The sequence below is a fragment of the Gobio gobio genome (assembly GCF_949357685.1).
Source record: "Gobio gobio genome assembly, chromosome: 2".
Classification (NCBI taxonomy): Eukaryota; Metazoa; Chordata; class Actinopteri; order Cypriniformes; family Gobionidae; genus Gobio; species Gobio gobio.
The window spans coordinates 54,773,197-54,786,336 of NC_137098.1; the positions used below are offsets into that span (position 1 = coordinate 54,773,197).

General features: G+C 41.1%; 1 protein-coding gene across 1 annotated transcript in view; it reads left to right on the forward strand.

Moving 5' to 3' along the window:
* Positions 1–931: 931 nt before the first annotated feature.
* Positions 932–13,140, forward strand: part of minar1 (membrane integral NOTCH2 associated receptor 1) — a gene marked incomplete at both ends in the record, with an annotated part of 38,553 nt that continues 26,344 nt past the window's right edge. Inside the window, one exon of the mRNA XM_079808806.1 lies at positions 932–3,169. Within this exon, the coding sequence (XP_079664932.1) occupies positions 932–3,169 (2,238 nt within the window). The remainder of the gene's footprint in view (positions 3,170–13,140) is intronic.

Genomic DNA, 13,140 nt, shown 5'->3' on the forward strand with positions numbered 1-13,140 from the left:
GCACTGGATAATCAGTTTCCTTATACGATTTTCATTGCAAATAATGATCTATTTTCTTTCTTTTATTTTATATTTAAGACTGGAGGGACCAAATGTACAGTGGGGCGCAAATTCATAGGTAAGAAAAATGACAAATGTGCTTTCATATCTCAGTTCAGTTGTTTCTCTTTGACATCAATGTGGTTAAATGGAGAGCAAATGGAGACATTTGCTTTAAACATTTGAAATAAATATAAAATAATTTGTCATCTCACATGTGTCTCCTGTAGTTTCAGAACAGATCTCAACAATAACTGAAACTGCTCATATTTGATAATAGTACAAAAGTCTGTGGTCTGTGAATCTCAATATGAATTGCATTCAGATGTGTATCATCAAATTCTCTTAAGATCAGTTGATCCGAGTTATGCTTTTCAATCACAATCTCTACTATTTCAGTTATTAAAATGAAAATTGCATATGCATTTTTTTTTTTTTTTTTTTTCCAGAATTGTTTAAATAACAGAATGATCTTGAGCTGGCATAGGCTGTGCATGGTTATACGGCATGATTTGAGTTGCAATGAGCATCTTGTGTTTTAATTGAAGCATTCAAATCTGATCTTTTGCATAAGGGAGTTGCGTAATTTATTCACAAATGTACTTATTTGATTGGTGAACTAGACATTGTGCAGAATCTTATTTCATATAATTTTTTTAATATAACATTTTATTATCTTTTGAGTCCTACGTTTTGAATGTGGTCTCAGACTTTTTGAACCCACTGTAAAAGTTTGAAAACAAACACCCATATTGATCAACGGTTATGGTCCTGCATCCTGATATGATTTTTATGTTTCTTTGGCAGATGGCTCACATTTCTTCAGTCACTAATCATTCATCTGTCCCCTGCAGGCTGTCCTTTCCTTACAAAATCAAGAATCAAAACAGCAATGGATGCCATGCCAGAGTATTCCCTCTTTCTTGTGAGGATTTTGGAGGAATTGGATACCAAGTACAGTACCGTTTCGTACCAAGATCTTTGTAAGTCCTTGTGTGCCAGGTTTGACTTGGTCCATTTGGCTAAGCTGAGGAGTCTGCTATTCTACACAGCATGTTTGGATCCAGCTTTCCCCGCAACCTTATTCAAAGACAAGATGAGGTGCTCGGTGGAGGACCAACAGTCTAAGAAGCTCATGGTGGCTGCAGACATTGTCACCATGTTTAATCTCATCCAGATGAATGGAGGAATGGCCAAAGACAAGCTTCCAATGGGTCAGAGACCCCGGTTTCACAAGAACCAATCCTTTGAGTCCTGTAGGTCTGACACGGAAGTGTATAAATTCAACGACAATGACAGGGCGTACAACCTCTTGGACACCAGGGGTCATCACATGTCACGTAAGTCACCCTGCCCCAAGTCTGACTGCAACAACTGCCAGCAGTTTATACCAACCTCAGACCCCAACTTCCTCTTGGGAGTCACCAGGGATCTGAAATGTAGGGCAGCATCTCTGGATAAACTACAGCATCTGCCACAGTACGCCAACGTCAGTCCTCCTCCGTGCGAGATGCAGAGCACTTACTTCCCCATGGAGATCGACAGCGAGTCTACAACTGACCAGGATTCTCTCCAAATCAACCCAGGGATCAAGGATGGTTTTGTGTCCGGAAGAGAGCCTTTCACCGTGCACTCATGCGTGCAAAAGCGGAATATCTTCAAAGAGGACTTCCACAACCTTGTTGCCTTTTCGCCCCACGTGATCACCAAGGAGTGCAGAGGGAAACCCAAAACTGGTGGCGATTACCACCACAGGAGGGAGCTGAACAAGCCTCCCACTTTCTTCAATCACAGTTTTGAGCTGCCTTACAGCAACCCTTACTTTGAACCCGTCAGCTCACCCATCCAGAATAAAGGGCGGGTGAAGCATGAGAGCCTGGACGACTTGCAAGCATCCACCTACTTTGGACCTACAACGGTTTCAGAATGCGTGAGCAGCAGAAGGACTTCTAGCAAGCATGGCAAACAGCCAGCCTGGCCTGTCAAGAGCTTGAGTCTCAATACCGAAGAAGGTCCTGACTTTGAGAGGTCCTTCTTGAACGGCAAAGTGGCAATGGACAATCATCGTCATAACATGGAAAACGACCATCACTTTCAGTGTGCAAAAGACAAGCCCACTGCCTCTCCCTCAGGTTTCTCCAAGAAGTCAAATGGAAGCAAAACAAAAGATATGGCTTCTGTGGCTTGCGGACCGTGTGTTGAGAAAAGAGAGGGTGGGAAAAGGTACAAGGACAAGAGTATCAACTGCCCTTCGTTTCAGTCATGTAATGTGGACAATGGCATGAGTATTGGGACCCAGACGGAGCAATCCGACCCTAGGAAAGTAAAAGATTTCCCCGGTCACAACAAATATGGAGAGAGGCCGCCATTCAAGCACTCAGATGAAGACTCAGAGATTGTCAGCGACGATATCAGCGATATCTTTCGCTTTCTGGATGACATGAGCGTGTGTGGCTCTCTTGGAGTTGTGCAGTCATCGTGCTACAACAGCAACGGCTCACTGTCTCAGGTGACGAAATCAGACGGGGACAGCTCACCTGAACACAACACTGTCAAGTTGGGCAAAACCAGCATCAAACTTGACCGCCTCTTCCAGTCCCTGGAGAACTCTGATGATGAGCTCAAAGAGAGCGTCTGCAAACTGGTACTCAGGATTGGTGAGATTGAGAAGAAGCTTGAGTCTCTTTCAGGGGTGCGAGGGGAGATCTCTCAGGTCCTCTCAAAGCTTACTAAGCTGGATGAGAAGATTCAAGAACCGGAGGCTAATGGGAAATCAAATGATAATGGTATGGAGGAGCAGATTAAGACTGACGCAAACCTCTCACCTCACGTTTTTCAGTGTCACACCACTGGACACAACATAAAGGTGGAAAAAAGCCCAGAATGGTGCTGCCCGGAGGCTGATGGGAGTGAAAGCTTGAGGGTAAAAGCCTTAAAGAAAAGCATATTCACACGCAGGTCGTCCAGGTCGCTAACTGAGGAGAACAGCGCCACTGAGTCCAAAGTGGCCAGCATCACCAACTCACCTCGAGACTGGAGGACTGTTTCTTACTCCAGTCACACAGGGGAAGAAGGGAAAGAAAGAGAACGGCATTGTGAAGGCAAGGACAGACATAGGAAACCAAGAGAGGTAACAAACCTGAATACTTAACTTTTTTGTCTTTACTGTGTCTTGAATTTGCTGTTGCTGGTTTTGTAATCCAGATTCTGTGTTGCATTGTCATTGTGTTGACCAGCTGAATTGCTTGATTGGTGCATCTCTTTTTAATCACTTAATCAAACTGATTGGCAAAACAGATGAATGAGATCTTGAGAGACCTAACCCTAACTGAGATGACTCACCTGCTCATGTTAACGTGAATTGAAATGAGCTCAGAACTGTTACTGCATTACGTGTTTTATCCATTCTTTGTTCTATTGGTAAAATCAGGGTTTGGTGGCCACCATTGCAAAAAAACTAAATTGTGTATGTGTATTGTGTAGCCTGTCATATAATGTACAGTACTGTGTGACATTGAAAATCTATGAGCTTTTAAGAGCTTGGTGATTGTAAAAAGACAGAAATGTTAACCAGCATTGGGATTGAGTCAATCGAATTCTGTAATGGGGTCTCTGGCCCCCACTTACCTGTTTTTTTACAAATCAGTCATAACTACTAGATGAATGTTACGTCAACTAATTAATATTCATGAGCCAGACTGATAAGGTTGTCAGATCGCTCCTACACCCTTGCGTGGTTTTGCATTGGTTGACACCCCTAGGTAGTTATGCTCAATTACACTCAATCACTTCCCAAAATACATGCAGGAATTTTGTTCTGGAAAGCAAGCTAGCCTTAATATCATATATCTAACAGTACAGCCATGGTCTCTTACAGTGCAATTATCACACAATTTACCCATCCTATCCTACATCTAGCTGTGCTTTCTGCCCAGACAGGGACACAGACTGAGCGCAGGACACAGTAGAGAATACACACACAAATAATTTTAATTCAATCCCCTCTGAGGAACAAGGATTTCATGGTAAATTAGTCCTGTAAAGTATTTACCAGCTCTCGAGTTAATGTGTTGACACATCCGAGCTGAAGCTTCAGTCCTCTGCAGATTTTAAATGTCTTAAGGTAAACAAGCTCAAGGATTCCATGAACACTGCAAGGACGATGAATAAGTTTCATCAAAACCTCTCTTTGTACACCTCTTTAAGAGTGTAAAAGGACTTGAGGTGTTGAAAAAAGCCAATAAATAAATACAAATTAATTAATGAATTAAATAAATAAAAAAACAAATAACAAAAAATCAGTTTCTGGTGTTCTGTACAATCTGCACATTTGCATGGGATGCCACAAAACAACTGAACTGAATGGAGATCATGACCTAAGTCTGTAGTAGGCGAGTTGGATGCAGTCTGCTCTGCTCTGTGTGGGTAATGGAGTATGGGCTTCCATTCCTGATCACATGCAGGAGGAAAATGGAAATGAGGCCATGCTTTTACAGGTTCATCTGTAGTGAGCTGGGTTATGTTATATTATGGTTCTATCTTGTTCTTTTATTTCTTTCTTCTGTTTTGTGCTATTTGTTTTATGTTGTGTTGTGTTCTGTTCCGTTTTACAGTATAATTGTCTGTCTGTTCTTTTTATTTTATTTATCTATTCCATTCTTTTTTCTGTTCCATTACGTTCTATTCTATTCTATTCTATTCTATTCTATTCTATTCTATTCTATTCTATTCTATTCTATTCTATTCTATTCTATTCTATTCTATTCTATTCTGCCTTTCTCCATTCTGTTCTGTTTTACAGTATAATTGTCTGTCTGTTCTTTTTATTTTATTTGTCTATTCCATTCTTTTTTCTATTCTATTCTATTCTATTCTATTCTATTCTATTCTATTCTATTCTATTCTATTCTATTCTATTCTATTCTATTCTATTCTATTCTGCCATTCTCTATTCTGTTCTGTTTTACAGTATAATTGTCTGTCTGTTCTTTTTATTTTATTTATCTATTCCATTCTTTTTTCTGTTCCATTCTATTCTATTCTATTCTATTCTATTCTATTCTATTCTATTCTATTCTATTCTATTCTATTCTATTCTATTCTATTCTATTCTATTCTATTCTGCCATTCTCTATTCTTTTCTGTTTTACAGTATAATTGTCTGTCTATTCTTTTTATTTCATTTATTCCATTCTTTTCTGTTCCATTCAATTTTCTATTCTATTCTATTCTATTCTATTCTATTCTATTCTATTCTATTCTATTCTATTCTATTCTATTCTATTCTATTCTATTTTTACAGTATAATTGTCTGTCTATTCTTTTTATTTTATTTATTCCATTATTTTCTGTTTCATTACATGTTCTATTCTATTTTATTCTATTCTATTCTAGTCCATTAAGCTTTCTTATTTTTTCTATTCTATTCTATTCTATTCTATTCTATTCTATTCTATTCTATTCTATTCTCTTCTATTCTATTCTATTCTATTCTATTCTATTCTATTCTATTCTATTCTATTATATTCTGCCTTTCTCCATTCTGTTCTGTTTTACAGTATAATTGTCTGTCTGTCTGTTCTTTTTATTTTATTTGTCTATTCCATTCTTTTTTCTGTTCCATTACGTTCTATTCTATTCTATTCTATTCTATTCTATTCTATTCTATTCTATTCTATTCTATTCTATTCTATTCTATTCTATTCTAGTCTATTCTATTCTATTCTATTCTATTCTATTCTGCAATTCTCTATTCTTTTCTGTTTTACAGTAAAATTGTCTGTCTGTCTGTTCTTTTTATTTTATTTATCTATTCCATTCTTTTTTCTGTTCCATTCTATTCTATTCTATTCTATTCTATTCTATTCTATTCTATTCTATTCTATTCTATTCTATTCTATTCTATTCTATTCTATTCTATTCTATTCTGCCATTCTCTATTCTTTTCTGTTTTACAGTATAATTGTCTGTCTATTCTTTTTATTTCATTTATTCCATTCTTTTCTGTTCCATTCAATTTTCTATTCTATTCTATTCTATTCTATTCTATTCTATTCTATTCTATTCTATTCTATTCTATTCTATTCTATTCTGCCATTCTCTATTCTGTTCTGTTTTACAGTATAATTGTCTGTCTGTTCATTTTATTATATTTATCTATTCCATTCTTTTTCTGTTCCATTAAGTTATATTCTATTCTGCCATTCTCTATTCTGTTCTGTTTTACAGTATAATTGTCTGTCTATTCTTTTTATTTTATTTATTCCATTATTTTCTGTTTCATTACATGTTCTATTCTATTTTATTCTATTCTATTCTAGTCCATTAAGCTTTCTTATTTTTTCTATTCTATTCTATTCTATTCTATTCTATTCTATTCTATTCTATTCTATTCTATTCTATTCTATTCTATTCTATTATATTCTGCCTTTCTCTATTCTGTTCTGTTTTACAGTATAATTGTCTGTCTGTTCTTTTTATTTTATTTGTCTATTCCATTCTTTTTTCTGTTCCATTACGTTCTATTCTATTCTATTCTATTCTATTCTATTCTATTCTATTCTATTCTATTCTATTCTATTCTATTCTATTCTATTCTATTCTATTCTATTCTATTCTATTCTGCCATTCTCTATTCTGTTCTGTTTTACAGTATAATTGTCTGTCTGTCTGTCTGTCTGTCTGTTCTTTTCATTTTATTTATCTATTCCATTCTTTTTTCTGTTCCATTATGTTCTATTCTATTCTATTCTATTCTATTCTATTCTATTCTATTCTATTCTATTCTATTCTATTCTATTCTATTCTATTCTATTCTATTCTATTCTATTCTGCCATTCTCTATTCTTTTCTGTTTTACAGTATAATTGTCTGTCTATTCTTTTTATTTCATTTATTCCATTCTTTTCTGTTCCATTCAATTTTCTATTCTATTCTATTCTATTCTATTCTATTCTATTCTATTCTATTCTATTCTGCCATTCTCTATTCCGTTCTGTTTTACAGTATAATTGTCTGTCTGTTCATTTTATTATATTTATCTATTCCATTCTTTTTCTGTTCCATTAAGTTATATTCTATTCTGCCATTCTCTATTCTGTTCTGTTTTACAGTATAATTGTCTGTCTATTCTTTTTATTTTATTTATTCCATTCTTTTCTGTTCCATTACATGTTCTATTCTATTCTATTCTATTCGATTCTAGTCCATTAAGCTTTCTTATTTTTTCAATTCAATTCTATTCTATTCTATTCTATTCTATTCTATTCTATTCTATTCTATTCTATTCTATTCTATTCTATTCTATTCTATTCTATTCTATTCTTCCATTCTCTATTCTGTTCTGTTTTATTGTAAAATTGACTCTTCTTCTCTTCTCTTCTCTTCTCTTCTCTTCTCTTCTCTTCTCTTCTCTTCTCTTCTCTTCTCTTCTCTTCTCTTCTCTTCTCTTCTCTTCTCTTCTCTTCTCTATTCAGACTAAGCAATGTATGCAACACTTACCCTTCTTTAGTCTTGGGAATATTTTCATGTTTTCTTAGTTTTCCTCCTCTGCCTCTGGCTTTTGTCTTCTTGGCTTATTGCCCCGGTTAGAAGCCTGCCAGTTCCTGTATCTGTCCCTTCTGATCTTTTTGGGGAAATTGCGAGTGCCAAAAGTCCCTGTCTCTCTGGGACGATCCAAGCTGTAGTTAATTTTAGTGAATGGTCACACAGGGAACTGGTGGTTAATTAAACCTCATTCACATTAATGAGAACATAAACTTGTGCATTTCACCATTCTGTGGCCATTCTTTCTTTTGTGAAGTGCATAATTTATTCAATTATGTTCTCCTAAATTACTTTAATATTAAGAGTTGACCAATACATTTATTTATGTTTATCAAAAGTGGAAACATCTTGTGTTCTGTGGCACTATCAAACATTTATCTGTTAGTTAGAGCTTCCCTAACAGCCCGACAGCAACACTGACTCAGTGACCAATGGTGTTAGTTTGGGGCGGAGCTATTTGTCGGTCTGACCAATAGCGGATGGGAATTGCTATTTTGTTTCATGACACTAGTGCACCAGCAACTACACACTTCAGTGTAACATTTTGTCTTTTTAATCTTTCATTTAAAAGCACTGCAGTCCTGTATTCAAATCAGGGCTGTCAATGGGGTTCCAAGAAACAGCTCGTCTGCCAAACATCTATTGAGCTGTGAATGTTTCGGTAAATGTTTTTTCTGGGTTAATGAGAGTCTTATAGTGTGCATCCTGTCACTGTGTTTTATTTTCTTTCTGTCTATATCATCCTGCCTTTAATTGGATGAAGTTGTTACCCAGCCTTTTAGCACAACTTCTTTATGAGAGAGCGCAGCCGATGAACCCAGCAGCTCTGTACAGTGGGTGAGAAGATATGAGAGAACTGTCATTTCCAGACAGGCACTTAGCACAACATCCGTTCCTTCTCACAAAGTACCCTTGATAAAAGGCATTGCAAACCTTTTTTCTTCTAGCCCAAACAAAGTGCCAGCCAGCCAAGTGATAAGCTCATGTCAGTAGTGGTCAAGCTAAAAGCACACTTTGGCTTGCGGAGTATAAACAGACAATGCTTTTAGCCACTTCATTTTCAATTAGGTTTTCAATGAGGTATTAATTAAGACTGTGTGTGTTCATTCAACTTTAAATTCTACCGGACAAAGTGTATACGAAAAGAGAAGTGCCCTGAACAGGGTGATGGATTTAGATGACAAAATTAAGGACTAGATAGTACAGTATTTACAGATGTAGTAGATGAAGTAGCAGTGCATCTCTCCCAAACATATGAAGGATCATTCATGCCTTTTTAAAGTGATGCAGAATGTGCCAAAGTTTCATAGTTAGTTTAGGGGTTTGTTTAAATCACTAACCCCGAGTATAAACAATTGTAATAAAGATTCTTGCTTACCAACAACACTAATTGTGTCTCAGTGAGATTACACTTAATGAATGCAGCAGTAAATATTTTGAATTAATTGCAATGACATGATGCATTGTTTTATAACTTGTGATTTAATTGGTTATATTACAGAATAGAGAAATAAACACAGAATCCTTATAGTATTATGTGAGTCACAGTCTTTCTGCATTACACTGAGTCTGACCTACAGTAAGTATGATTTCAGTGCTTCTATTTTCTTGGTGAGGAATAACCTATACCTTGCATGAATATCAGAAAGACAATATTTTCCTTCTCTCAGTTGGCCTTCCCTAATTTGCATCTGTGGTTGTTTGATTAGTCTTTCCCTGCTGGAAGCAGGATGTGGCTCAACATTACACTCTTCAGTGCTCACTCCTGTGGCTTTTTTTAATTTTCACCTCAGCTCAGCTCAGGCCAGACAGAACAACACCTTGCCTTAAATTTTAGCAGAAAGAGAAGAGTGGAGTGTGCAGTCAATGAAACAACATTAAAAAACGTAATTCTAAATGTTTTTCTTATGCAAAACTTTTATTTTGAAAGACGTGCGTGAACACTGTTGACTCTTCTGACAGACGCAGTTTAAAGGTAGGGTAGGTAGGTAGGAGAGGCTAGCAATAGTAAACTAGCTATGAAAGCATAAGATCCCACCTTCCCTTCAGAACGTCTCCAAAGCCACGCCTCCATCAAGACACACGAACAAGGACAGCAGGGAGCAAAGAAAAACGTCACGTTAAACTACCTCATGTCTCAAAGCACATTTCATTACAATAATAATGAATGTAAACAACTTAAAGAGCACTGACCTGTACAACCTGACTGCTGCAGATTCATTTGCATTGATAGTGTTGCCATTGTAGTTCCCTTTCGTGGGAACTCGCACTGCGTCGGAACGACGAATTTGGGGACGCTCCCTTAGCAACAGCGTGTCTGAAGTATGAATGAAACTTTTCCAATCCTGATTGGTGTTACGTCTTGACGTAGTATGTGGCGGAATACCCGGAAGCTACATAAGGGGGGCCGGCGCATGGTAATGTCAGCTTTCGCTCTTCAGCATAGCGCTCTGTGTACAAAAACTGTCTGTCTATTTGGTATCAAAGAAAAAATATATATATTGTGAGAATGGCGACTGAAAGAGAGTTTAAGCGGTGTGTGCACCCGTGTCCCCGTTACATGTCGGGCACGGACACACACTCGCTTTGTGTGGAGTGCCTGGGCGTGCTGCATGCTAGGGCGGCCGCCTGTAGCCACTGTGATAAGCTGCCGCTCAGGGTGCTTCGCTCTCGGCTGGCCGTGTTTGATGAAGCCGGCCAGCCTCGTGAGCCCCGTGGTTCTGGTCCAGCGTCCGCTGTGGCGGCTCGGCGTTGTAGATCATGGGGACGTGTCAGCGAGGATTGGGACTGCTGAGGCACCTTACCAATCTTCATCTGACAGTTCAGATGATCTCCCTCCCCGTGTGGAAGCCCGCACTGCGGCTTCTTCCCCCGGGGTGGAGAATCCGATGTTCACGCTGAGGAGCTGGATGAGTTTGACATCGAGGCGGGTAATGAAGCGCAAAATGTGTCGCCACTTCATTCAACTGCTCAAGAGGAGCTGGTAGAGGTGTTGACCTGCGCGGTGGCCAAATTAAATATCGATTGGCCACAAGAAACGCATGAAGTCCAGCCAACCAGCAGGCTGGATGAACGCTTTCTTAGATGCCAGGTTCAACCACCTCGCCGGGGCTTGCCATTTTTCAGAGTTGTGCAAGTCTTGGAATAAGCCTTATTCAGCACGTGTTTCCAATCCCCCGGTGTTGGATTATGCCAACGTTCTGGGGGCACGCGAGGCTGGCTATGGAACGATGCCTCGGGTGGAGGAAGCTCTCGCGAGCTATCTTCCTTCCAACTCTGCATCGTCCTTTAAAACCCCGGCGCTGCCCACCAAACCCTGTCGGGACACCTCAGCGTTGGTGGGCAGAGCTTATATGGTGGCTGGGCGTACTGGTAGTACCCTGCTGACTCTCTCCGCATCACCAAGGAGACTGCCCGTGCCATCGGCCGCTCCATGGCTTCTATGGTGACTGTGGAGAGACACCTACGGTTCAATCTGTCGGGGATGAAGGAGAAGGAACCAGAGAGAACCATGTTCCTGGGAATTGTATGGGACTCAACAATGATGCGGGCACAAATGTCTCCCGCACGTATCGAGTCCGTACTGGCGATAGTCTCCAGAATAAAGCTAGGCCACAGCATCACTGTAAAGCACTTACAGAAGCTGCGTGTTCACATGGTGGCAGCGTCCAACGTAATACCTTTTGGCCTGCTGCACATGACACCCCTACAGTGGTGGCTGAAAACCAAGGGGTTTTCCCCCAGAGGGAATCTGTTCCATATGATCAGGGTAACACGCAGATTCTTTCATTCCCTAGTCATATGGAAGAAACCTTGGTTTCTGTCTCATGGGCCAGTGTTGGGAGCGTCCTGTTGCCGGAAAACCGTTTCAACAGATGCCTCCCTCACTGGCTGGGGCGCGGTCATGGAAGGCCGCTTTGCGAGAGGCCCGTGGGAGGGCCGTCATTCCTCCTGGCACATAAATTGCCTGGAGATGATGGCGGTCTACAAAGCTCTGAGGAGTTTTTTTCCGGACCTCCGCGGTCACCATGTCCTGGTACGAACAGACAACACATCAGTCGTTGCGTACCTAAATCGTCAGGGGGGTCTGAGGTCGCGCCCTCTATTCAGACTGGCGCATCAGATCCTCCTGTGGTCCCAGGGGAAACTGTTGTCCCTCAGGGCGATGTATGTCCCAGGGGACCAAAATCAGGGAGCAGACATCCTGTCGAGGCAGGGGCTGAGGCCCGGGGAGTGGTGGCTCCACCCCGAGGTGGTGGAGGCCATGTGGAAGTGGATCTGTTCGCGTCCCGCTGGGGCTAGATGCCATGGTGCAGACGTGGCCGAGGCTGTGTCTGTTTGCTTTCCCCCCGATCGCTCTGCTCCCGGGAGTCCTGGAGAGGGTCCATCAACAAGGGGTCAGCCTGCTCTTGGTGGCACCTCGTTGGCCGACTCAAGTTTTTTTTGGTTTTCGGACATCATAGCTCTGAGGAGGGATCTGCTATCTCAGACGGGGGGCACAATATTTCACCCCCAGCCAGAAATTTGGAACCTGTGGGTCTGGCCCCTGAGGGAGCCAGATACCTAGCGGCCGGCCTGTCGGCAGATGTGATTGAGACCTTGCTCAGCTCCAGGGCTCCGTCTACAAGGAGACTGTACAGCCTTAAATGGAATGTTTTCTGCGTTTGGTGTAGAGAGTGTGAGGTGGACCCAGTTAACTGCCCGGTGGCTTCAGTGCTGGAGTTCCTCCAAAATAGCTTCTTTGCCGGTCTTACCCCGTCCACACTCCAGGTGTACGTGGCTGCCATTGGAGCTTTCCACGCTCCTGTGAGTGATGGGCCTTTGGGTAGGCACCATCTGGTTATACGGTTCCTCCTGGATTGTCCAGGCTATAGCCACGGCTTATCAGGTGCACAATTTGCCTTCACCGATGGCCGTGAGGGCTCATTCCACCAGGGGCATGGCCTCCTCGGTGGCCCTCCTTTCTGGAGTCCTGATGCAGGAGATCGTCTTGGTTACGTATGTAACCTCTGTTCCCTGAGAACAGGGAACGAGACGCTGCGTCGGAATGATGCTACGGGGAACGCCTCAGCGTGACTGGTGTCTGAAGCTACTATCGAATCACGTCAATCCTATTGACCGACGACAGCCCATGATGTCATCAATGTGCGACCCGGAAGTATATAAGGGCGCCTAGCCAACACATACACATCTTCTCGTCTGAAGGGACTGTTTGGCAGACAGGCCCCGGGGCATGGCAGGCGACGCAGCGTCTCGTTCCCTGAACTCGCGCTGCGTCGGAATGACGCTACGGGGAACGATATACCAACGCCACCATGCTGAGGGGAGTGTCTGCCCACTGGCAGTGACAACTGTCAGCACAAGTAAATTCAACTGAAAAACCTGAGCCACTCCCCCTCAGGTCACACTGGGCTGTCAGCGACAGCATTCCCTACGGTCATAGCCCAAGCTATACACCTAAACGGAACCTTAATGCCACTGCATGAGGTCCTATCTAAACTGCTCACAGGCTCGGGACCACTACTTTAACAGAAGGGGTCCCTTTCAAGGGAATGT